Source organism: Lagopus muta, chromosome 5, assembly GCF_023343835.1.
Source record: "Lagopus muta isolate bLagMut1 chromosome 5, bLagMut1 primary, whole genome shotgun sequence".
Taxonomy (NCBI): Eukaryota; Metazoa; Chordata; class Aves; order Galliformes; family Phasianidae; genus Lagopus; species Lagopus muta.
Window position 1 is genome coordinate 7,573,433 of NC_064437.1, and position 26,395 is coordinate 7,599,827.

At 42.7% G+C, this 26,395-nt stretch overlaps 1 protein-coding gene and 1 long non-coding RNA gene across 4 annotated transcripts in view; one reads left to right on the forward strand and one right to left on the reverse strand.

Annotated features, from left to right (window-relative positions):
- Positions 1 to 1,132: 1,132 nt before the first annotated feature.
- LOC125693062 (uncharacterized) lies at positions 1,133 to 15,113 on the reverse strand. 3 transcript variants are annotated; one of them, XR_007376976.1, is made up of 5 exons: positions 15,003 to 15,113; positions 8,974 to 11,588; positions 5,780 to 5,884; positions 4,812 to 4,963; positions 1,133 to 4,432 (listed from the first exon to the last, which is right to left on the reverse strand). It is a non-coding gene; the product is annotated as an uncharacterized LOC125693062 (long non-coding RNA). The 3 variants fall into 3 exon arrangements; XR_007376977.1 differs by having other exon boundaries at positions 8,974 to 10,272; positions 15,003 to 15,077; XR_007376975.1 differs by lacking the exon at positions 15,003 to 15,113 and having other exon boundaries at positions 8,974 to 14,205.
- Positions 14,909 to 26,395, forward strand: part of TRABD2B (TraB domain containing 2B) — a 255,397-nt gene continuing 243,910 nt past the window's right edge. Inside the window, exons 1-2 of the mRNA XM_048944471.1 lie at positions 14,909 to 15,098; positions 15,401 to 15,961. Coding sequence (XP_048800428.1) covers positions 14,991 to 15,098; positions 15,401 to 15,961 — 669 coding nt within the window. The 5' untranslated portion in view covers positions 14,909 to 14,990. The remainder of the gene's footprint in view (positions 15,099 to 15,400; positions 15,962 to 26,395) is intronic.

Genomic DNA, 26,395 nt, shown 5'->3' on the forward strand with positions numbered 1-26,395 from the left:
GACTGCCACCACAAACACAATGGGATACCCAAGAGCTCCTTTGCTTTGACAGTGATGCCATAACAAAAGCTTATATCCAGGAAAAAAAAAAAAAAAAAAAAGAATTGGTTATATTCAAATACAGGCAAAAGCTTTCCCAGTGTGAATAGTGAGAGAGAGACATCATTAATTTGCACAGGAACATAGGGTGCAGCTGATTCTTCACCGTTCAGAGATTTTAATAAAGACTGCTTTTTTCCAAATCTGCTTTACATGAGGGAGATATCTGATGAAATTCTGCTATCTAATGTCTAAAAGTGAGCCATTTGTAATAGTATTGAATACTCTGGAATCTCTACTGCAACACATAAAGCATTCATAACCAGATCCTATGAGAGGTATTTCGTATCCAGAATAAAACACTGCAGAACATTCAGACAATAAGCTGAACTTCTGGAGAGGCCGGCTCTGGTTTTCACATTGGCAGATGTGATTTCACCACCACCGTCTACATAAGCATCACTGTCAGAAAATATTGGAGACCACTTTAACTGGTCTATCGAGGGTGAACTCCAGAATTATAATCAATTGTACACCATCAGGCAAAGTGCTGGACTGTTGAACTTGTGTACAATTTTCCTGTGGATTAGATCAAATTCCTGATGTAGGAAAAACTATGAGGGCCTCCGTTCTGTTTTCACTTCTGAGAGCTTAGCACACATGTTACTGACTTAAATCAAGTGATTTCCAACATATACCTGTGAGAATGCAGGATCAAACCACAATGTGTTATGTTTCAAAATATTTTTTCACAATAAGCTGGTTTAGTGAACTCACTTTTCACCCCTAGAGAGATGACTGTAATGAGATCACGCAGAGAAAGGATATGGAGTTTCACCCCAATCTCCAGGAGACAACAGGCCATATCCAAAAATCCTCCCCCATATCAGTAGTACTTCTGGTTGTGAAGCAATACCATCTGTGGAGATAATTCAAAGGAAGGAGCAAGGTCAGAACTTCAGCCGTCGCATGAAGGTTCGAAGCTTACACATCTGAGATTGAGTAAAGAGATGTTTGCTCCCAGCTTAGGAAGTGCTCTTCCTGAAGCCTCACCTCCTGGAGTCCTGTCAATACCCGAAACATTTTTCCCATAGTTCTTTTTCTCCTCTTTCACTTAAAAAAGAAGAAAGGCTTATTTGGAAAGACATTTTCTAATAGGAACAACTTCAAAATGCGTCATGAAGGTGGACCACGTTTAATGCCTTACTTTGGATAAATCTGCTGTGACTTTCACTTCAGCAACAGAAAGCAGGTTGATGTGAGGCACTCCTTAGAGCGAATCTGAGCTGTACTTCTACAAGGAAATGAGAGTCATAAAAGTGACTCTCATAAAATCACACAGCAAATTAGTGCGATCAGAATCCTGATCTTGCAAATCCTAGTCCAACACCCCAGCTAAAAAATCTGCGAGGGGAAATGGCTGTCCCTGCCTCATCTGCATCTCTCCAGGATGTAACCGGTGTATTTAGTTTCAACACTAACATTTTCAAGGAAAAAAAAATGGTGTTTGTCGGTTCTAATTAAATTATGTTTTGCTTCTTTTTTAAAATTTATTTATATAGACTAGAAGGAAATAAACTGGAAGAAGTATTCTAACAAATGATTTAGAAATATTTCATATGGATCTAAGAAGGGAGCCAAACATAAATTGACAGCTTAGCGCAAGAGAACTTCAATCTGGGTTTTATTGCAATAACAAAAGTGCCTATTTAAAAGCCTTCACACAGAGCATCTATTCAGAAACAAGCCTGAAGACAGTCAGGGAATTAAAAGGAGGATAGTGTTTTGAATTAATCTAGAACATTTTTGCGGATTAGTTTACAAGCACAGAATGCCTCAGGGGGCTAGGGAGAGTGCAGAGCACTGAAGTCAGAGGGATCTGTCTTTTTCCTGTTGCTGGTGATTAGTTCATATCTCTTTGACACCATGTTTACAAGCCCCTAATTGCCTCATTAATACCTCATTATTACTTAGAAAGTGAAGAAGCTTTTAGCTTTGAAGCTGCTTTGCTGCACTTGAAGGCAAATATAGGGTGAATTTTCAATGTGTTGGTACTAATTAAAATTGAAGTCTGTTTCCTGTTGCATGTGGGTGGGTGTTAATAGCTTCAAAGAAAAAATTAGGCTTCAGTTTATATTATATGCCTCCTAACTTACACACGGAGGAATAATTGCAAGTAAGAAGCCCATTGCCACAGACTGCATTTGCAAAGGGACACATATCCAAGCATCTATTCTCCTGTGTGGGCCAGATTCTATAAGTACTCATTCATACTACATTAGAAAGGTCTGCAGCAGGTTGAATCTGCCCATTTCAGTCCACTCAGTCCACACAGATACAGCATGCATCTTCCTGTGCTATCACACATGTACAGGGCACTATAGTTTCTTTTTGCACGAGGATGCAAAAAAAGAAACATGCACTGCATAAAACAGACCTGGGCCCATCTCCTGCCTAGGGTGGTCACTGCTCTCAGGATGAAGCTTAATACCGAGAAACACTAAAATTCAGCATGCAAAACTTATCCCATGATCTTTCACTTCCAACTGTATGTACTTAGTAGATACACGCACACACACACACATATATAAGGGCGTATGCATACATACAATGCACAGCATATTGCTGCAACCAGTAAATGCATTTTCTTTGACACAAGTCTTAAAAGTAAGGTCTTTGACCAATTTTCGATTTCCAAATCACTGTTCAAATATCTATTTCAGTATACAAATTACAAATAAGCCAGAGACCACAGTTATGGTTTCTGGATTGTTCCATTAAGGAATAAATGAGATGTTTAGAAGTTCACTCAGGCTATAGAGATGCACTGGCTGATAATGATTTTGAGGAATTTTCTTCCAGCTCCAGACAGAAGAGAGACAGAACAGACATAAACCACAACAAAATCATTTCCATGGGAAATTTTTAACAGAAATGTGCTTTCTTTCAATTAGATTGTTTTCAGGGGTCTGAAGGATGTTGTGCATGGAGAAGGGGGTGAAGGAGAAGGAAAAGATGCCCATTTTTGGTAAAAGCATTCAGTTTCTTAATAAGAATTTTGGACAAGAAAAATAGTGAAAAACAGCCTTTGCTAAAAGCAAATGGAAAACCCTACACTGACTGGAAGATTTGGATACAAAAATAAAATGTTTTCCATAAAATTATATTCCCAATGAGGCACTTTTCACCAGTATTACTTTTCAGCGGTGGGGGCTGAGGGTGAGCACAGAAAAAAATCAAGTCGAGTAAGTTGAACATTCCCAAATGAAGCAGTCAGGATTTGGCTAACAGTCCCCAAGGCTCAGGATTTACCCCAGACTGCTCAGTCACTGCTGATTAATGGGCCTTCTTGTCACCAGCCCAGGGCAGCAGCCTTGGCTATTAGCAGTCCTGAGGCACAGCTCAGAACAACTCAGCGCCTCACGTTCCTCTCATACTTTGCATCTCCTCAAAGAGGAGGTAAGTTGATAGAATACTGACATCATTACATTTCCCTACGAAAAGCAATCTAAGAATGTCACTGACATTACATTACATACCTAACTTGACAGCATCCCTTTACATACATGACTGCAAAGAATACAAATATGAAACAGAAAGTTCGCCAATAATCACAGGTCAGAAACCCAATCTACAAAATGGCTAAGGGAGGAACCCCGTCCTCATGAGTTTTATTTACAGTATCTTTGATTTATATCAAACATTTTAAAAACTATTAAAACAAAAATAATTAAGGCAAGCCAAATCCTTCTCTTGCCAGCACGCAAGGCTTGTCCGACTGGACATATTGAGGCTATCAAACCCTGGTGCGTATTTATAACCTCATGCTCAGACAACTTGGAACGACAAATGCAAACAGCCACAAAGAAGTCACTTTGTTCGCTTGGCACAAACAAATCCCAGAGATGAAAAGCAGCCTGGCTTTTATTTTGGGCCAAGCTTCCTCATCTGGCAATCCACATGTGGCACGGAAAGGGCAGCGTTACCAAAGAGCACATGGCGATGCATCATTGGAGCAAACACAGACCAGGCTGCCAGATCTTGGTATTCTTGCTTCTTCCTTCCCAGAATGGATGTCACTTTCTCTCTCCTCCCCAAAACACACTGGTCTGAGGCTTTTTTTTTAATAGCACCGGGCTCGTCAGCACAACCTGAAAACTCTCACAGCCATAATATAAAAAAAGAATCGTGTTGATTGAAAACATGGCTAGCATTTGACTGCAGACACGTGTGAAGACTTCCACATGCATAGCCAAATGAGAATTGGAGAGGACATCGCGAGAATTTACCAAAAATATCAGAGCAAGCTTAGTAAAAGACATGATCCACAACTGTGCCCATTTAGAGATCTGGTAGGTTCCCGTACCCACTGAGCCACGCTGTCCAGAGCTGCCTGGAAAATACAAAGGAAGAAAAAGACTGCAGTAGCAAGTCATCATTCTCAAGAGGTTTCTCAGAACACTCATTCAAGTCTAGAGAAGGAAATCTCAGTAGGCTCTGGGTTGGTTTGATATTGGTAACTCATTTATTTTACTGTGAATATGACCAAGGCACAAGAAAAGTAACCAAGGAAGAATAGGAGGGGTAAACTATATCCAATGGAACAGTTAGCTGGTGAGCATGCAGCTTACTGAAAGGATAACACATTGTATTTTGGGCAACAAGACGACTACTATCAAAAGAAAATGAGCAATCTGCAAGAGACCAGGTGCAGTTCAGTTTCATGAGTGCTGATACATGTTGCCACAGTTCAAAAGAAGGAAATATCTCACCATCTTCCGTGGCTCCTTCAGGAGAGGATCTGGTAAGGCTTGTAGTCCTTATCTCAGCACTGACACTGAGCTTTGGGTCACTGTCCCATGAACAGTAGGAATCTTGCCTGCTTGATTGTATGAAGCTTTCATTCTTGTCATACCTTCATTACCTCAGATAGTTAAAGAGAGAGATGAAGGCATTAGAAAGTTTTCATAAAGATTGAACCTTCTGATGACTTTCAGATTTTAAAAGGAGGGTTGTAGGTGATTTTAGCTACTTTTCTCTCTTTTCCCTTAAAAAAAAAAAAAAAAAAAGCATTTCCCACAGCTCCTTAAGCACCAGAATAGATATGCATATATTTTTCAGTATACAGATCCAAATCCTTGGTTTCTTTGGCAAAAGGCCATACAAATTCTCATGGATTTGTTATTGTTTGCTGTAAATTTACTACTCAGAAAGACTAATATTTCATTTGCTTTATTGTTGGTGCCTCTAAAGAGGGTGAAAATGGATTTAAGTCTTTCATTAGGCACCTTGATGAGGACAGAGAAGGAACACGCACACAACAAAAAAGCCAAAAAGGACATGTAAAGAATTGATATAAGGCTCCATCATCTATAATTCAGCTGATAAACTTAGGTCTCCTTTGCAATGAATTACAATACCAAGAGATTTGTTCTGTAAATTCTGTCCAGAACTTGGCAACATCATTTCTGAGAAAGAAAGCAGTCTCCTAGGTCTAGCCCATGTAACTCTGGGGACTCAGGGAATATTTTATGTCTGAATAAGCACAGGGTTTGATCTTACTCATGTTGGCTTTTATGCTTTTCCTGTTTTACACAGAGGAATATGGGAAACAAGTCCCCAGCATAGGTATGAACAACACCTCATGCTCATGTTCTGTTTATGTACTCATGGTATCTCTACACAACTTCATGGAGTTAAATCCATCAAACTAAAGCCAGTCCCTGATAGCTCTACTTACCCCATGATTCCTTACTGCCTCTTAAGTGGCCTCTTCAGAGAGCACACTGCAGTGCTTTTCTCTCTTTATCACCTCTCAAACAAAGTAGGCTTGGGATGAAAAGACCTGGACTCCAAACAGAAAGAGATCTAAGTACACAGAAATATCTTCTTAGTTGTGTGTGATGCTGTAGAGTGAAACCAAAGATTCGCCCCAGTTGTGCTCTGGAGCTTGTTCAAAACTTATGTTCAGACCATGGATTGCCTCCATTTATCTAGATGGCAAGCTTGAAGGGTCTGACCAATGGCTATTGCTGTATTAGCATCTGATATATATTAACTTTATACTCCTGAACAAATTAATGATTGGAAAGCCTAGTCCTTGTCTGTGGGCATTCAAGATGAGGACAAATGAAGCAGTTTGCCCAAAGTCAAGCAAAGGGAGGGTTAAGAAGCTGAGGATTAAAAGTACAACCCTTGAGTTCCACTTGGCTGGCCAAGTCCCAGGGTGATCCTTTCTTCACTGATTGAAAGATCAGTAAATTACTCTCTAAATGCTTGCAGTATGAACTCTCCAAAACAGAGCAAATGGGATTTTTCACACTTTGACTAATGAAAACTTGGCACATTGCTTGAAAAATAAAATCCTCGCTGCTAGCAGTACATACATATAAAATAATGTTTATTTCTACGAGGCTTGTGAATAAGCAAGATATTTTTCATCCATGAAAGGCATTTTTTGTGTGTATGTGTAAGTTAATAAAAACAGAAAAAATTATGACTGATGATCCCAATGAACATCATCCTAGTGAAATTTAAATAGTCATAACTTCTTGTTTCTGAAAAGAAAGACTCTTCTTTTACTTCACACTGAAAACGTTTCTGATTATTGTGGCTATATTTCTTTGATTTTGACAAGAATACACACAGAATAATTTCTTGTGTTTTGTGTTTATAGAGAAACGAACATCACAGGGCTATGCACCAGGGCTAGGCACTGATGGGTAGAGATTCAATAAAAGGATGTGCTCAGAAAGCAAAGCTGAGCTTTTACATTGCCTGCAAGATCTGCTTGCATATGAAAGTAAAGTTAGTTTCCGAAAAAGTGGGAAGAACTCATTCCTCTTGTCAATTTATGATACTTTTCTTGATCTGTTCTTTTTTCCCTCCTGCTTCCTTGTTGCTTTCCAGAAGACCAAAGTAAACATCAGGAGAAACTCGCCTAACTTCTCATGCAGGCAAGCTGAACGAGATTGACATAAATGGGGACCAACAATACATTGTAAATATACTTTCGAAACACCGACATTATTTTCTCTTTGTGTGCTGAAAATGTTTGGAAAAACTACTGCAATTTAAAAAAAGATCTTAAAATTATAACATCTGAGATGAACTGATATTGGTACCCCACCAGCACACAGATAAAAGGTGACCCAGCTAACTTCCAGTTCACGCTAATGTTTGCTAACCATGAGGACAGAGCTTAGCAGAGGACCCTTTGTAGACATTTTAGAGACTTGCAGCAGTGGAAAAGATTTACTTCTTCTCAAGTGCAGAGGAATTACTGGGGCTATTGTAAATTTGCTTCAAAGAAACAAAAAAGGGACTTTACAATTCTGCAATAATCATAAGATATGTAAGAAGAGAGAGGTAAGTTGTGATATGCTTTCACTTAGCAGCAGGTTTTATTTGATTAATTCTTCCCTACAGCTTGTAATGGATATACACAGTGTGATTTCAGGGCAGGAGTAGCTTCAAAGTACAGTCTGAGTATCAGAGATGTGAGCAAGCACAGCTGGATCTCACATATATAAGCCACTTTGACTTATGTAGGAGGGAAAAAAAAAAACAACACAGAAGACCACTATGATCTGCTTCTTTCTCATGATTAAATACATTTACATGTTTTAATCAAACCAGAAGTTGTCTCTAGGTGGAAGAAACATTTAAGACAACTTTGCCACGCTATTTGAGTGGATGTATACACATGTCCTGCTCCTTACCTGAAGCTTCACAAAGATAGGGCAAAGTTATGTTCAGGGATTTGGACAGAGAACTGGCAGTTACAAGAATAATACAGGTATTGAAAAGCTCTTTGCCATTTTCTCCTGTGGGAAAGGATGAGGGATACAGCATGGAGACGGGCAGGACTGCCTTCTAAACACCACTGTCTTTTCTTAGGAGACAGCAGGTGGTCTAGATGACTGTGTACAAACAGGATAACACATAGTGGCTGCAGTGGCTCCAGCAGCCCATTTATCAGGAAACACTGCCACAGGCTGTGATTTAGACCTAGGAGGAAAACCATTTCTGTGGCAACCCTGCAAAAGCATTGCTGCCATGCTGGCACAAACTAGCAGTCTTAAGGACTGTCACCACACCCAGGAGTTCTCCTTGGTCTAGTGATCTCTCATTTTTTAACTTCTTAGGCAAATCTATTATTCACTGTTTTTAGTGGGCTTTGGATCATGTGGAAGCTTTGCATACAGATGCAGGGAGCAAGAGCATACATTGTTCTGGACAGTTACTAAAATAGTATGCAGATGATAGATCCAAAAAGGCATGTGGTGGCCATGCAGGAGGCAGCCAGGCAGGATTGCTCCTTCTGTGCTATAACATGAACTGGTACAGTCTTAACTGCAGTCTCATGCAGGATGGATCTTGGACTCAAATATACTCTTGGAAGCATTGCCTGTGTTTGTTCTGAAATAGCAGGGAGTCTGAATGACCCTTCTCTGAAGATAAGAGAGCACCTTAGTGAAACTTGGTGGCTGAAGAGTCCAATCACATTTATGGGAAGATCAACTAGACTATCCCTGAGGAATGCCATAGTTTAGGAATGGGAAAGTGGCCATTATTGGAAGAATTTTCCTAGGATCTGATAGTAGGCCCCATCATCTGCTCAGGAAAATTGGAATAGGACAGAAAGGAAAGACCTAAGCTATTATTGTTAATGCTTTAAATCTCCAACATGGGAAATATCAATGTACAAAATAATATAGTATGATGTATAATATATAGCTACAGTGGAAATGCTAAGTCACAGCTTGAAGCAGTGATGGAACACCTGGTGGGAAGGCAGGGCCAACCCAGGGAAGCTCAGGTACATGCAATGCAGCTGACTAGAAGGGGTGGAGCCAGGATCCAGCCCTTTCCAGACCTCATTTAAGGGTTGGCAAGGGAGGTAAGGGTATCTCTCTGGAGATTGTTATGTACCTGAGGTCTTCTAAGGGTAAGCAGAGGGTTCCTCGGTTCCTCGGTTCCTCGGTTCCTCGGTTCCTCGGTTCCTCGGTTCCTCGGTTCCTCGGTTCCTCGGTTCCTCGGTTCCTCGGTTCCTCGGTTCCTCGGTTCCTCGGTTCCTCGGTTCCTCGGTTCCTCGGTTCCTCGGTTCCTCTCCCCCCTCTCCTTTCTTTGTTTCTGTGTCTTTTGCTGTTACATCTGAGCTTATCCTTACTCTCTGTAGCTTTAGACTTTGATGCTCTGCTAGTTTGTTATGCCTTCCACTGCTACATCTACTATACTACATATGGTATTAGAATGCAAATATATATGTGCACATCCATTAGGTATATGTAATGTATAGCATTTCCCAAATATGTAAGTCTATGGAAAATGTATCTGAAAATAGTTTGGGCGTAAGGTGGATCAAATGAGGTTGGCAGTTATTTCTGAGCTCTAGCCATACTGACTACTCTTGAGTGATATGGAGATCAGGTTTGGATGATGGATATCCAACTGACTTAAGCTGCATCTGGCTGGATGAGCTCTCTTATAAGCCTACTTGCTTAAGATACATTAAACTAAGCACACAGACACACATATAGCACTTTGAGATTAGAGAAGTTCAGATCCTGGACAGCTTCTATTGTTAAGCTCACAAAACACTAAGATAAATAATAGAAAATGCTGCAGCTGCTATTTACTTAGGGCAGTTTTGCCATGTGACATCAGAAAACATTCCATGGTGAAATTTATTATAATAAAAATGGACTTGGTGAGACTTTGTGATCTATTAAGCTTCCAGCTAATGAGACTCTTGTTTATCCAGTCGACAGATGGTGTTTTTCTGCTGATTCACAGCACTGAAGTGGTTACTGGAAAAAGTACCATGAGTTTAATAAGGAACAGGCCCATATACACACATACAACAAAAGTGCACCATATTCCACCAGTTCCAAAAGGAGGAAAAACAAAACAAAACAGTTTTTGAACCGAATCACATTTTCATGCACACAATGCATGTTTTAAGATTCTCCACCAGGTACGCTATTAGTAAAACAGCTGTTCTAGTCACACACACACTGTGTTAATTGCAATTTTTTGGGTTATTCTTCCCTGGGTTAAAAGAATTAAAGTCACACATAGAATCTTCCTTCAGAAGTGCTATCTTGGAAGGCTGGTTTATCTTTTTTATAATGAAGAATCATCCCTGCTAATGAAACTTCTCTCAGACTTCTCATCAATACGCACTAGCAAACTTAAAATTGTATCAAGGCTGTAGAAAGTGATGGCAATCTGGAAACCAGAAAAACAAAATGAATGCTAAAGAGTTGAACCTTAAAGGACTCTGGAGCAGCTGAACTCTCATCTTTCTCCAAAACAAAAAAAAGGCATTCAAACTGTTTATGAAATTAAATAGAACTTCTGGAACTGCACACTGAACTATGCTGAACAGGAAGAAATCTCAGCTTAATAGGCCTCAAGGAAAAAGATCTATTGTAGCTGTTTCTTGAGTACAGATTTTGCTACACAGCAGGGAGCTTACTCCTGCTTGGGTAGATGAGTTGCTTTTGGACATTTCTTTCAGCATCTCTATGATTTAATATGTTTAAGGGATGGGACAGTAATGCAAGGGCTCAAGTTGCAGATGGAAGGTCTCAAAAAGCCAGGATTCACCGTACTTGTAGTAGAAGAACAGCAGGGCAGGTTCTTTCTGCCCCTGCTGGCCCAAATCCAGAATATCTTTAAGAGAATGAGAGAACAAAAGCTGGAAAGCATTTAGTGAAGTGTTAATAGCACTCGCCTATCCCACTGTTCTGTTTGTGTGTATGCATATATTTTTGTATGTAAACACAATGTATATAAATAAATACACATATGTATTCTTTCCTAGGTGTATGCACATGTAATGCTTGCATTATATACATACACCAGCACAGACTAAACTTTATACAGAGGGAGAATGCACAGTGGAATCTAACACTGGGAAAGGTTTTCTTTAGTGTATTTACGTGCCTAGTCTCAGACAGGATGTGGTCTGTCATTGCAGGGGCCACAGCACAAGGTGAGACTTTGCAAAATGTAATACAAGCTATTAATACTAGTTGGTCTGCAAAATTCATACCTGGCCCTCAGATGGGAGGATGTTAGGATTGAGGGGGATTTTGTTCAAGAGCTAGATTGGTTGTTTGTGGAACTCTGAGACAAAAGATGCTGAGTTGGATACATGAGGACAAACAGGCAACAAATATACACATATAGCACATATAAGACTGAGAACAATACTACATCATATGTTATATTGGTTGCAATAGAAACAAAAGATGTAAAACATGTTAACACAGTTACGATAATTGAGCAGACAGCCTTAAGCAGAGGCTTGTTCTTCTGACAAGTGTGTGTTTTGAATCATTAATTACGTGACTGAACAGTGATGTTACACGTGAATACAACTGCTACCATCAAAATCAATCTTCTGCAGGAAAATCTGTACCTTCTAGATGCCTCACAGCACGGGTGTCATGGCACATAGGTGATGGCATGGCAGCTAGCAGTGCAAATGCTTTGGGCTTGTTAACTTATGAGTTCAGGGCAGCTACATATTATGCCACCTGTGCACAAGACAGAAATCCAATTAGGGTTCTTACTTGTACCTGAGCAACCTGATCAGATATGGAGTCTAACCCTTCTTTGAGCAAAGCCATGTGGATGACATTGCTCTTGACATGCCTTAGAACTGAAATTATTCTGTGATTCGCAGCATACAAAAAGAGGAATTTTCTGCTCCCACCAGAGATGGCAAAAGACACCTCCAGCTTCACTTGTAGGAAAAGGACAAAGGAAAGGCTGAGCTCAGACTTCCAGTTTTGGCACAGCACAATTTCTGGGAGAATGTGTGGTTCAGAGTCCCTCATTAAAGAAAAGGTGCAAGAAATAGAGTTTAAAATCCAGTAAGTTCTTTGAAATACTTCAAAAGAAAGTACAGCATGATAGAAAGACAGACAGCATAGAAGCCAACAGTATTTCACCTGGGAGTAAAGGTGAGACAAAAGGGCAGTTAGTCCTGTAAGGAGCATGTTCTGATTTAAAAAATAAAAAAGAATTACACTCTCCTGCACATAGATACTGATCCTTCACAAACTGTTTTCTCCAAGAGCCAGTATCTCTTGCCTGTTGGAAACTCACCATAGTTATGAGTTCCAATGCCAGTTTCTCACTAACAAATAAATATGCCTTCTATTCCATGGGGTTTTGCTTTGCCTGATTAAAGATATTGTTAAAGCTTCCACAAGTATTTTTTGTGCCCACATGGGCTCCTTGCTGAATCTGGCTGTCCTCACTTCCTGACTTACTACAACTTACTTGTTAAGTTACTGCCTCGCTGCACCCCTGAAGTGGTTGCCTTTAAGTGGTTGCTGAAATGATTAATATTTCTTCAGGAAAGCTCTTTGAAGATGATACATGACATAAATATCAGACAACACTATAACGCTTCCCAAAAAACAATACAGCTTTTGTAAGATTAGAAGCCTATTTCCCCCACTAGATTTCTGGAAATTTGTACAAACAAAATAACATAACCTTCCCTTTGCCATTTATCCCTCTTATCTCTTCAAAGCTTTTAATAGTATTTCCCATCTGATTACTGCTAATCACATTGTTATACTGCTTTTACGGCCTTGGGGGTTATGATAAAGCTTCTCTATTATTCCCGATAGGAACAAAACAGTAGCAGGTAGGCAGCAATATACATTTTCCAAAGATCAGAGCCATTATGTAATGTTTTTGTAAATATTTACTTTAGGAGCAGGCTAAATGTTACTTAAGATTTGTTCTAAACTGCTGTGTTTAAAGGAAAAAAAAAAATCATGAGGACATATGGAACTCATCTGAAGGAGAAAAAAAAAATTGTTACAATTACACAAAAGAATTAATTTCTTTTTCCTGGTACCTAAGAGTAATGTTCAAAAATGCTGTGGCATGCTTTGAATCTTAAGTGGCACATCATGATACATATCATGTGGTTTGTGGTCTCTTCTTCCTAACCGCTCGCAGCTTTGGCTGGAGTTTCCCCAACCTGACTGTCCCACCAAATTGGTACACACCCACACTGAGTTCCCATTGGGATTTCTGGTCCTGTTCTGCTCTTTTTTTTTTTTCTTTCCCCTTTTTCTTAGTCATCTTGCCCACAAGTAGCATAAATCAAGGCGAGGCTGTGTTTTCACAGCTAGGCAGCTCTTGCAACATCAGGGTTGAGTTCAGGGAAATGGCTGGAAAACTGGCTATGTCCCCCTCCCCCCAACCACACCTGCCTTTTGGCTAATGGAAGATGAGCACAGAGCCAAAGACATTTGTTTATTCTTGCTCTGGGTGCTTTGATTATGTATGCCACTGGTGAGGGTAGTCGCCCTGCCTCACAGCACGTGTGTCCATGACTGAAGGCCTCATGTTGTCTTTCAGATCATCTTTTGGGCATCTTCTCCAGCGCCAGTCACAACACTGGAGGTGTCCCAGGGGCCACCAGGCCACCAGCACTGCCCTGTCATCCATGCGCTTTGCAACCTTGCTGCCTCCTATCCTCTATTTCACTCTTAGGGAAGCACTTAGAAATATTTCTTTGCCATGGCCAGGAAAGCTTCTGGAGCCCAGGACCTTGCCTGGCACTAGCAACTAATATTTCACCAAGAAAGCCTGGTAGCTTTGATTCTTCTCCAAATAGCATGAAAGTTTGCAGTTTTGGGGAAGCTTTATGGTCGTAGAGGTGATGGGAAGGCTGGGATCCCGTCTGCTCTGTGGTGCTTAGTGCCCTGATAGGATGCTGAGGTAACCGATGGTTGCTAGCACACATCTCCAGCCTGCCCTGGTTCCTGCTGCTGCAGGGGCTTCTAAAGAAAGATCCTGGCTGTGTTGCCAGCAAGAACTAGCCTGTGTCCTGCAACTTCCTCCTGCGTGGAAGCTGCATAATTAGTGATGTGAACAGAACCGTTCAGAGGGGTTTGCTTTGATCCCTGTGAGGTGCTGAGGTGACCAAGATGGTGGGGATGGCTGAGAAGCTGGGCAGGGCGCAGCCAGCATGTGCCCTCTGCTACAGTGATGTTCTGGGGGGGGGGGGCAGTGCCTGTGAGGACACGTCGCCTCCCGCCTAGGCAGCCAGCGGAAGGCTGTGAGCAGCCTCAGGAGACGTTCCTTCTCGGGAAGAGCCCCCGTGGGTGACTGTGTGACGCCGTGCGGGACGGGAAGCTCGAAACTCCGCTTTGGAAGCGCTACACAGGTGCTGAGCCGGCGAGCGGGACGCCACCGCCCCTCCGTCAGCTGCGCTGGGGAGCGATCGCCCCCTGGCGGCGGCCCGGCCAAACGGCGGCGGGAGGCGCGGGCGGGCCGGGGCGGCTGCGCGAAACTTTCCGCCGCAGCCCGAGTTTGGCCTCCCCGGCGCGGTGCGCGCCGCCGCCCCGCCGAGCAGCGTCCTCCGGGCCCGGGGCTCCGCGGGAGCTTCTCTTTGCCGCCGCTGTGCTGAATTTTTTTTTCTTTTTTTCTTTCTTTTTTTTTTTTAATTACTATTATTATTATTATTTTGGCTAATTCCCGCCTCCCCTCCCAACCTCCTCCCGAACCGGCGGGGCGGGAAGGGAGCTTCTCCAGTCTGCAAAATCAAAGCATGGCGGAGGCTGGCGATGAGAACCGTCCTCCCCAAAGCATCCAGCGCCTCTGACAAGCCCGGAGCCAGAGGGGGTGGGGGTGGGAAGGGCGGGAGGGGGGAGAGCATGGGAGGGAGGGGGCGGCCAGTCCTTCCCCCTGCACTTGTCAGATGCAGATGGGACTGGCAAAGTTTGTTTGAATAAAAAAAAAAAAAAAGAAAAAAGAAAAAAAAGAAAAAGCAACAAAAAAAGAAAAAAAAAAAAAAAAGGGGGAAGAGCAGGAGGAGGGGGAGGGAAAAAAAAAAAAAAAAGATCCTAGAAATCCAAAAAGGCTCATCTGGGAAGGAGAGAGAGGAGAGGAGAGCGAGAGGAAGCGGGATGCAACTCAACCTGACGCTGATCTGCTTCGTCTTCGGGGGTTTCCTGCCCGACGCCGCGGCCCGGCGGGAGCAGATGGACACGGGGCAGTGCGACCTGCCCCGCTCGGTGAGCCGGGCCGCGCGGAGCCGGGGGGGGCGGAGAGGGGCGCGGGGGAGGCGCTGCCCCACGCGGCGCCGCGGACACGCGTGGCCCCGCAGGTGTGCGCGGGTGCCCCGTGTGAGGGGTGCGGTGTGCTGGTGGGGTGTGTGTGTGTGTGTGTGGATAGCGTGGGTATGGAGCGTTCGTGTTGCTCTGGGGCTGTGCTGGACGGTCCCCCAGCGTTCCCTGCCACCCGTGGGTCGCTTGTTCTTGTTGCAGTGGCTCTTGACCCTCCGCCACTGACTGTCCTCTGCTTTCCTTCCCCTCAGCAAGGAGAGCTGAACTCCTTCCTCTGGACCATCCGCCGCGACCCCCCCGCTTATCTCTTCGGCACCATCCACGTGCCCTACACGCGGGTGTGGGATTTCATCCCCGACAACTCTAAGGCCGCTTTCCACGCCAGCTCCAGCGTCTACTTCGAGCTGGATCTCACCGACCCCTACACCATCTCAGGGCTGGCCAGCTGCCAGATGCTGCCCCACGGGGAGAACCTGCAGGACGTGCTGCCCCGTGAGCTTTACCGCCGCCTCAAACGCCACCTGGACTACATCAAGCTGATGCTGCCCCACTGGATGACCCCGGACCAGCGGGGCAAAGGGCTCTACGCTGACTACCTCTTCAACGCCATCGCCGGCAACTGGGAGCGCAAGAGGCCCGTCTGGGTGATGCTGATGGTGAACTCTTTGACAGAGACCGACATCCGCTCCCGTGGAGTGCCGGTGCTTGATCTCTACCTCGCCCAGGAGGCTGAGAGGATGAAGAAGACGACGGGCGCGGTGGAGAGGGTGGAGGAGCAGTGTCACCCGCTGAACGGGCTCAACTTCTCCCAGGTAAGGAGGCTTCTGGGCCTCGTGGCTTGTTCCAGGAGGTTGCAGCCACTCTCTTATTTCAGTTGCTTTACTGAGGTGAACCTGAAACCTGTTGCGGTGAGGTGTGTTGCAGTGTGGGCCTTTGCATTGGGCTGATGGATCTCCATCGTGCTGCGTTCAGAGAGGCTGTGATGTGCCCAGCAAGCGCTGTGCATCTATCTTGTCTATTATTTATTGGAGAGGCAAATGTGCAGGGTGTGAATGTGTGTGTCCGCTGGCTTGTCACTTGCGAGGGAAGCTTCCACGCCTCTCCTCAGCTGACGGAGTGGAGTAAAAAGTGCTTTTTTGTTTGTTTGTTTTTAAATAAAGCAGCTCTGCAGTGCTTGTCACGGAGAGGATAAAGCATGAACAATGGAAATAGAAATTCAGCAATTGTTCAAATGGATTTAAGTATGTGCAAACTGTTGGTTGTCTTTTAATAGTTACTGCGGGTCAGAAGAAATGGGCACACGTTGTCCTTGTGGTCTGGGGGAAATTAAATGCTCAGTCCGTATGGACTTTTTTCATTTTAGAACAGGTAAAGTTCAGAAAAAAAAGAAAGAAAAGGATGTAGATTAAGAAACAAAAGTTATTGGTGAAACTGGACTCCAGAATTTTTTCAGTGGATTTAGCTTTAAACAACCAAACACTAAGCCATAAGGTCTATTTCATTTCAGTGGATTAATCAGGAGCACAGGCACAGCTATTGACTTTGCTTTGTGAAACTGTTTATACGAAATCAGATTTACTAGAAATTCAGGAAATGAATGTGTGTGGAAGAAAACAAATAATCCAGAGGAAATTTAAAATGGTGTCAGTTACGGTTACAGTATTTCATTTTTAGCCTTCCTTTCAGCATTAATTTTAAATCAGCTCTTTCCAGCTGTATCTTACTGTCCTAGTTTGAGCAAAAGAATTCTTGGTGATGTGCAAGTAAGGATTAAAGGCTGATCTTTGGTGTGATTAAATGTCCTTAGAGCGCCTTCTCCCCTGTGGTGGGGACTCTCTGAAGAGTGCAGCTTACACTTACATATGATTCATCTGATGTTCTCAGCTAGAGGACTAATTCTGCCTGTGGACAGGCATAGGAGAAGATTGGTTGCATGCAGTTTTGGGGTAATTACAAGAAGGATAAAAAAAAAATCTAAAAATCCCCCTGAGTGTTTGCATTGTTTAGCATGCATGCAAAGCAAGGAATTTGTTTTACTTTCTTCTGTTTAAAAGGTGTAAATGCCTATCCTTGCTGCTGAACTCCTTCTTCAAGGTGAGGTAAAAATAATTAACCACTGCAAACATCCAGTAGCATGTGGTTGTATAGGTCAGAAATGGAAGTTAGAATCAAGCAAGTGAAAGCACTTGATTAAAGATGTACCTTTGGGAAACCTTTTAGAAATGAATCATACTGCACTCTTTTTAGGTGAGAGCAGTGAGAGGGACAGGAAAAGGGAGAGAGTATCACACTCAACAGCTGCTCTCACCATAACTTTGTTTTACTCTTATTTGCTATGTTTTAAGCAGAAACAAAAGTTTCCCCTTCAATTTAGACTAGAAAAGAGCAGCCAAAGTGTCAGTGCTACCAGCACGTAAAGGCAAATTATCTATGCAAAAAAATTTTAGTCAATACAGAAAATTGCATTGTAATTATTGCAGAGAATTGACATTGCTACTTCTGCTCATTGGCATTCGGGGCATTTTCCATACACTGAAGCTTTTTGTGGGAACAAGGCCACCAGAACACCATGAGACAACATTAAGCAAAACCACCCAGTTATTTATTTTCTCGCTTCCTCGAGATTTCATGCATCCTGACACCTGGCGGGTTGGCTAACAATAGTAATTTGTAAAGTTATCATGCTGTCTGGCAGTCCTACTGCTCGGTGTATTACTGTGCTAATTTAGTGGAGTGGATTGCTATTGCTAGGTTTCACCTCCTAATTCCACATCTTAGAGCCTTCCTTAAGCAGCACATAATTAAAACACACTAAAATGGAAATCAGAAATTAAGCAGCTTTTGTCTTGTAGGGTGTTTGCACAGTTTGATGGGAACAGCTGTGATAAATCACGGTCCTGAATCTGCTAAGGGCATCAGCAGTTTTTACCTGTCTTCAGCATTACTGTTACAGAGATACTGCTTGTAATTCCAGCACTTAGAGTTCAGGTTTTAAAATGGAGCCTTGCTGAACCGTGTCAGTGCTTTTGTTTCCCCCGTCCCCAAAGTCCAGTATTTTTGCCCTTAGCAAATTAAAGAAGAAAAAGGCTTTTTTACTTCTCCCCCTCAAAGGCAGCTTTGTGCTACTGCAAATATTTAATCTGACTACACGCACCGCATCTGTTAATCTGATACTGCGAGGAGGAAGAAATCTAGGAGTGGTCCCGGTGTGGTGCTTGGTTTTGATCTGCTCTGAAAGAAAGCGGATACACTTGCATTTTTGACCAGGAACGATCTTTGAAACGTTCTGTGCGTCGCTTTGAAATGTTGATTGTCTTAACCGGATGAAAAGATTAAGGTGGCTGATATAATTGGCTGCTTCCTGGAGAGCTAGCTCTTGCAGGTAAGAGCACAATGCATTGTTTTTAGTTGTAAGCCCCCAAACTTTGTAGTTTGGGATTTTGTACCCCCCTTGGAGTTTTTGCTCGGAGTTTTGAAGCTGCTTTCCCAAACGTGCATTGTTCCTGTTGCTGTGCTTTCCCACTGCACGTTGGGAATGCAGTGGGATGCTCACACTCCTGGAGCATCTTTGCTCTTCCCCTGTGTCTCTGTAGCTGCTGGTGACACAAATCTGGGTGTTGTTGCTGGTGGCAAGGCTTCCAAATTGCAGCAAAGAGTTCAGCTGGGAGCCTCACAACAGGAGAACTGAAGTTGGATGTAGGTGAGATTGAAATTTCAACACTTCTTGGTAGAAGTGGTTTCAGGGTTTCATTGAAGGCAAGATAGAAAAAGCTAAAAAATGCAGAAAGAAGCAGGAGATAACTTTTCTATCTGACAATATAGCTGCTTATTTACAGTGCAAAAAGTGGTCCAGGACTGAGAAAAGCTGGTGGCAAGGCAGATGGAGCTCATTCAGGGCCTTGTCTTTGATCCTAGGCAGAGGCACTGCAGCCAGCACAGGATGGGCCAGGTGGGCTTTGAGGTTAGGAGATGCTCCAAATTCCTCCTCCTTTTTAAGACCCTTGCACAGTTCTGTGGTGAAAAATATCTCCTCACACTGCTGTTTGAGCGAGGAGGATGCTTAAGGGAGAGGGTCTGTGTGTCCTCTGACAGTCCTTCCCTCACAGAGGGCAGATGGTGGGCCATGGGCTGCAGGGACTGCTCATAACCCAGGTGCTGTGTGTCCTTGGCTGGCAGCTGCTGTGTGTCCTCAGCTGACATCTCATCCCCACTGAGAGTCAGACCGCTCTGCCCTGCGGAACAGGCTCTGGTAGCTGGAGCTCAAAGCCTTCCCTATAGCAGGATCCTCAGCTGAGAGATTGTGAATGTCCCTTCCTTGGAGTTAAAAAGAAAAACTTTCTCCCATCCTGTCGCAAGTTCTGACTGCAGGGAGAGTCTGCCGGCAGCTAATGCCAGATGCCTTTAATCCCAGGGTTTGTAAGGGCTATTTTGTGTAGGGTCTGACTATCCTGAGTGATCTGTCAGGGAGCTCTTAGGCCAGAGGGGAGCTGTGAGCAGCCCCTTTTCTCTTCCTCATCTAGTTGGGTTTTCTGAGTTATTCTCTGGCCGGTATCATTTCAAACTGCAGGGGGAGATGTTAAATATCAAACCGGTGTTGATTGGATCAGAGACAGCCTCAAAGAAAGAAATCTTAGACTGTGCCAGATTAAACTTCACACTTCACCATTCTTCCCCTTTCGTTTCTTTACCGCCTCATTCTCTGCACAAATAAACCCTGTCTCCCTACTTTCTAGCAATGAGACAGCATTCACCAGGCAGAAATTACTTTGTTAACAAAATCAGTCTTCGTTTCCCAGGTCCTGCTGTTCCATCAAACCCTGGGACATGGCAGCTTTGATTACTCTAGTGATAGGATTAGAGGTGGAACAAGTGCTGTTTAATAAAAGGCCAATGGGTGGTCCATCAAGTTTGGTCACTGACAGATCTGCAGCCTTGAAGCTGGACCTTCAATGGCAAAGCAGCATGGCACAGTGATACTTAGGCAGGGCCACAGCTTGTGGACTTGCTACTCCGTCTCCCCTGTGCCCTTAAAAAAATTAAACATTTCTGTAATCCTAAAGCAGAGATTCTCTGAGCTGATAGGAACCTGACTTCAAGGGAAATTTGCCTGTTCGTATGAACGAAAGATCCAGGCTCCAAGTTTTTCAAACCAGATTAAAGGGCTCAGCTTCAAAAATCCTGTTGACTTTTGACAGTCTGTGTAATGTATTTGAGGGAATAATTTTTATTTGTTTAATTTTTTTGGAGGAAAAATGGTCTTTGCCTAGCAGAAATTGTGCCTTTTTGCTTTTAAAAAATTTCGGGCCTCATTAGAATCATCAAAAATAGTTTAGTATCAGCTGTTTAGGTTGCTGCATGTTGTTGTAAGAGATGTTGTTAAGGGTTTGCTGATACATGTGTGCACGTAGTTTCTAGCTTGCTGGCTTCAATCAAACTATCACCTCCTACCCCAACCTCGACATAAAAAAGAATTCCTCACTTAAGTGATCCGTGGAGCAGAAATTCGTACAGCAGAAATAGAAATCCTTCCATTAGCTCCCTCTGAGTGCTGATGGAGCAGCCTTACATCCGTGCCAGGGAACTGTTGAGAATGAAACTGTGCAGGTATTAAAACTACAGTAGTTGCAGTAACACCTGAAGGGATCAGTGGCTGGTGTTTTATAGGTATAACTAACTGTATGTGCTGTTCTGTACAGCCACTGTGTGCTTCTTCAGCATAGCTCACTTGAAAGGCTCACTCTGGCTTTTGATGCCTGTTAAGAAAATAGCCTGTCAGTTAATGACGGCTCGAGGGGCAGCTGGCAATTCATCTGCTGTGTTTATAGTGTGTATAACTGCTAGTGGTGGATATGGAACAGGTGAGATACAAACCCCTCCTTTCCCTCACACCTCCCTTGGTAAGATCCAAGCCTGAGACAGTGGTACCTGCCTCCCATGAGCAGACCTGGGTACATTTTGCTCCCTAGTGGAGATTTCACTCCCCAGCACTGCTAAGAGATAAGGGGATAGGTGGCCCAAATCCATCTCTGTCTTTGAGCACTATTGCTGCTTTCAAATCCATATGAGATCTTCCCTGGAGCATTATGCCATCTTCAAACTGTCCCCCAGAAATTGCAGAATATGCCACTCTTCGAGAGAAACTGATACTCCCTCCAAAATGATTTTTTCTTTCTTTGTTGCCTTCTTCTGGTTTCTGATGCTCTTGCAAGAGCAGTCAGGATCCTGCAGTGGGCCTTGAATGCTTTACTTTATAAACAGAATGAACCATTGACCTTAAAAACCTCAACCTGAAGTATAGTGCAACCTACAGTCCTCAGAAAGTCTTTAACAGCCTCCCCTCAGCTCCCTGGTGAGTAGCAATCCACGTTATAAAGCCAGCCCACATCATTCAGGCTAGTCAGAAGTTCCTGTATTGAAAAGGCCAGAAAGGATCTTAAGCAAGGGCACTCATTCACCTTGCTCTCCTGCAGAGACAGAGATCAGTGGCAGGGCTCCTGGCAAAGTGTATTTGGGAACTTCAGGGGGACATACTGCAAAATAAAAGGTTTCTTTGGAGCTGTGCCTTATGGTGAAAAAACATTAATCTCTTCTCTGTTATTAGGAGTTGATGAGACAGGTAAAAAGCAGAAGGAATCAGAAAACTATCACTTGAATCACATTAAATTGATGTGATTTCTTTCATCTTTTCATCCTATTAAAGGAGTTCCCTGCATGCTTGGATGTCTTCCCCAGAGCACACACCATTTAGGGCAGCACAGAACCGTAGTTTTTCAGCAAGGACAAGTGTTTGGGAACTTTGTTCTTTAACTTTCAAGAGTCAGCATTAGAGGAGCTTCTTTTGCAGGGACACATGTCTGCCTCGCACCCACACACTTTCCCAAATTCTTGTTTCAAACCAATAAACAATTGAGATCATAGATGCTGCTAGACCAAAAATCCACGGAAAGCATTGTGGAGTAGCCACAAGGCTTCAATACCTGTCTGAACCTCTTGAAGTTTTTATGTGTGCAAGTCTCTGAGGTATTTTTCTGCACATTGCAACTATCTGTGAACCTGATATTCGAACCCATACAGAGTTATGGGTTCCAGCTTGCTTGAGACATCGGACATTGAGCTGGTGCTTACAGAGCTTTTAATGGCAGACATTGCTGTTAGAGCTCAACATCCTGGTTCTTGGACTGGAAGTGTAACAAAGCTGTATAAATACCCTTTGCAGACCAGGAACAGATAAGCAATTAAAATGCATGAGTGGCTGTACACACAACAAAAACTAGTAATTATAGCACCTTGTTCATTCCCATGGATTTACTTTCTCCAGTGTTTAAAAGCACATGTGCCTTGTGCTACTACTATTGTTTATTGGGTCTGGTTGTCACTTAAATGCGTAGAGAATTAGAATTGACATGGTTAATACCTGTGTCAGAAGCTTGAGCAGGAATTAGCACAGATGACTGCTACTTTTATCACTGGCTGTTCCAACAGCAGTGCTTGCCATTTGGGTTTTGAATTTGTAGAGCTTCTACCGCAAGTCGTTTCAGGACTTCTAGCACAATATAAATGAAGGTTGCTAAAAACTGTAAATTAAAACCATGTGTTCAGCATCTTAGGATGAATGTTGTGCGACTTGAGGAGGCTCATTAGCAAAAGTACTTTTAGTTTGAATAAGATCAAAGACCCTAGATTTTCCACTCTAAGGGTCACTTGACATAGACCTAGACACTCCGTTTCTCATTGTGTGTAGAATCCCACTGGACAGTTGTGCCTGAAGAAATCATCATCCCTGAAATATTGTAATTGCTTTTGTTATCAGTGAATCACTGCCGATCACCTCTGTCCAGGCACTGAAACAACACTGAGGGCTGAAGAGTCTTGCAGATGTCAAAAGGGAGTTTTATTATTGGCTTCTTCAAAATTAGGATTACAGGAGCATTAGATGTGAAAGACCACTTAATGTGAACCAAAACCTGTGTGCTGTATGCAGTCCAAAGTGTCTCTTGAAGCTGGTGGTAACACCGAACCATTTCCAGAAGCAAAAAGTTCTGATTTCTTCTTTTCCTAGGCTCTGTTAACATAGCAGTTACAAAACCTTTCAAATGGGTTTCCGGTCCAGAGGTTCTTCGTGCTGGAGTATCCCTGCAACATCTCAGAGTCCATTGAGATGCCAGTTCAGACTGCTGAACGCTGTTCAGAAAAGCTAGCGTAGCAACACAGTTAAGGGAGTAACACTGAATGCTTTATGCTTTACCACGTTCATCAAACTTGCTTCTTCTGCCCTGTTCGTGTATTAGGGTACCCACTGGGAGACACAAATATCCCCAGTTCAGAAAATGGAGAAGGAGCTGCCTGTGTAGAGAAAGGCAAAATTCATCAAGCTTGCTTCCTGAGCCAAGGAATGAGAAAAAGGAAACAGAAACTTTCAAGTTATTTTCAAACCTCTTTCCATTTTAATAAAAGTCATCTTATGAGGAACACAGGAAAAATATTTCTTTAAAGTAGGAGATTCTGTGTCTTGAAAGTGCCCCCTCAGTATTTTAGAGACCGTATTAAATCCAAGGTCTCCATTAGGCTCCCTTACTTTTGTTAACAGTCACAATGAAGACTGATTATTCTCTGTACGTTTTCTGCCACCACACAAATTTTGCTTTCCTTTGATTTCTTGCAGGCTTTTCCTATTACAGGTGACAGTGTAATAGTGATGGGGAGTATTTATTTAAATGTGAGACAAAATACTCACAGTATGGGAGTTTGCAGAGTCAGCAGATGGGGAGAGGGAGAAAGAGTGATTTGAGAAACATGCCCAACCTTTTGAAGGTCTTCATATTTCTGGCATCGAATTGATTCAGTTTTAGAAATAATCATTGAGATTAATGTTATTCCAGCAGTGAGCTGTGATGAGATGCATCCCAATGTGTCCCACTGGCTCTATAGCACTGGTAAAATCATCATAGTACTGTTAATTGCAAAAGAGCTAGCCCTTAGAGCACGTGAGGAGCTGGTTCTGACGTAGGAAAGACCACTGGGATCCAACTGGGATGTTAACTTGTCATTTGTTTTCAAGCTCAGGTGATGTTTTATTTTTAGGATGTCACATGAAGAAGAGGAAGCGAGTATGCGAAAGTGTTGCACAGTGTTTTTGTGAGTCAGCTGCAGAGAAAGCCTTTCGTTCTCGTGATGACTTTCTTTCCTGATTAATACAGGAAAAAGGACAGGCATCTTAAAAAATTCTCATTATTTGTTTACTGAAGAAAATAACTTATTAAGGCATAGAATCAAGCAGTACCAAGATATGGCCAAACTAGTTCTAATGTGTCTAGGTTTTCAAACACATGCTCCATTGGTTGACAGCTACAAGCAAAGTGTATTTCAGTTTCTCTGTCATTTCTCCTTTCCATTTCCAGATCACCAGGAAGGTATTTTCTCACCTTAAAGCTCAGAACATCAAGCCATGAAACCGTGATATGCCATTCTGAAATAATCCTTTTGGTAGTGAGGTGAAGTTCAGGGGGTCAAAGCAGCAGACATTCTCAGGCGTGAAACAGTATTCGACTTCATGGAGTGGCTTGTGGCTGTATGCAGGCTTGTGCTGACTAGCTTTTTACTCAGCTAATTGTGTGAGGCCAGGGAGGATTTTCTTTATTAGCTCAAGTGGCTTGGCTGTGAAATCAGACATACTGTACAGTATATAATTCAGCTCACTTTCAAAGGCATTTTTGTTGAAGTTGGGTATCCAGAGAGACCTGAGCCTTCAACATGGATGTATCTGAAACACACTTCAGAAATTTAATAATTTAAAGTCAGCCCTTATACTGGTTTATGTTCCAGTAATGGAATAGTGCTTGCTTTAGAAAAGACTCTATTTATATCTTCATGCTTAAAGGATATATTTTTTTATTTCCCTCTCCTCCCCCTCCCTGCGTTGAGCACTTGCTGTGTGTTAACTGTGACTGGCCAGCTTTGCAAGGGACTCAGCACATTATGGATCTGAAGTTGAAAGGAAGTATAGTTTGGAGTAGCTGAGAACTGCTTGTAATGCTGTTTTGTGTTTTGGGAAGTACAAAGAGCTATAATCTCCTAAAAGGTGTCATGTTTTGGCATATTTTGGATTTTGTCATTACTGACAAAGAGATATCAGTGGATGATATCTGTAGGAATGCAAAACACAATCACCAAAACCCACACAAGATCTCTTATCAGGCTCTCTCTGAAGCTGTTGCAGATTCATTTGAATTACACTGGAAAGATTTATCTCTTATTAATGGAGCGCTCTTCATTTTTTAAAATTGGGTTGTGCAACACATCAAGTAACAATGTCATAACACATCATAAATCAGTTTGTTCACTGAAGGATTCTAGATGAGTTAATCTAACATCCTGGACGTAGTTCATGAGCAGTTAATTTTAGCAGTTCTCTTTGATACATATCAGTTAAAGCGAAGCAACTCCAGCCATTATGGAGAGTCAAAACTGGTTAACGGCAAAGCAAGTTCGGACAAAGATTGTTCAGAGATAAAGCCTTTGGCAGATCCTTCAAGTGATCTGTGCTTTTTATAGAACAATCGTAGCTTTAATACCAGCAGTGCAGACGCTCTGGGACAAAGAGAAAACACACACACACCAAACCACAGAATAAAACCACACGCACCACTTGGTAGTCACATCTAACAAGAAAGTCAAGCTAAAGTTCACCAGCCCTGACGTAGTTCCCAAAGAACTCTGTGGCAGGCAATGGGGTGGGAAGGAGTACCCTAAAAAAGACATTCAGGAATTATTCCCATTGTTGGTGGAAGAAATCGAGAATGTTTGATTTGAAAGGCAAAGTTATGCAGCAGCCTGCCAAATGCCATTTATCTCAAGGTCATACAATATAAATAACCACAGGAGTTAGCTCTAAAGCAAAGGAGCAGGAGGTAGCTAAACAAAAACAGAGGAAGGGATTCCTCTCTCTTTCCTGTGGATGTTCTGTGTGCTACTGAGAAGGTTTTAAGGCTTGGCATCTGTAACAAGTCTAACATACAAAAAGCAGAAAAGCATACCGAGAGCAGGGAGTCTAAGAGAATGTAGCTTTGTGGAAGGAATCGTGGTTTGAGACCAAGCCACTAAACTGTCCCACGTTTCTGCAAGAATTAGTCAAGGATTATAATTAAAAAGAAAAGGTCATCTAGGAAATAAATTCCTCTTGGAAGTTGAAACCTGAAAACATCGATTCCTGTTATACAGCAGGGACAAAGGGTGTTTATTTTCTGTTT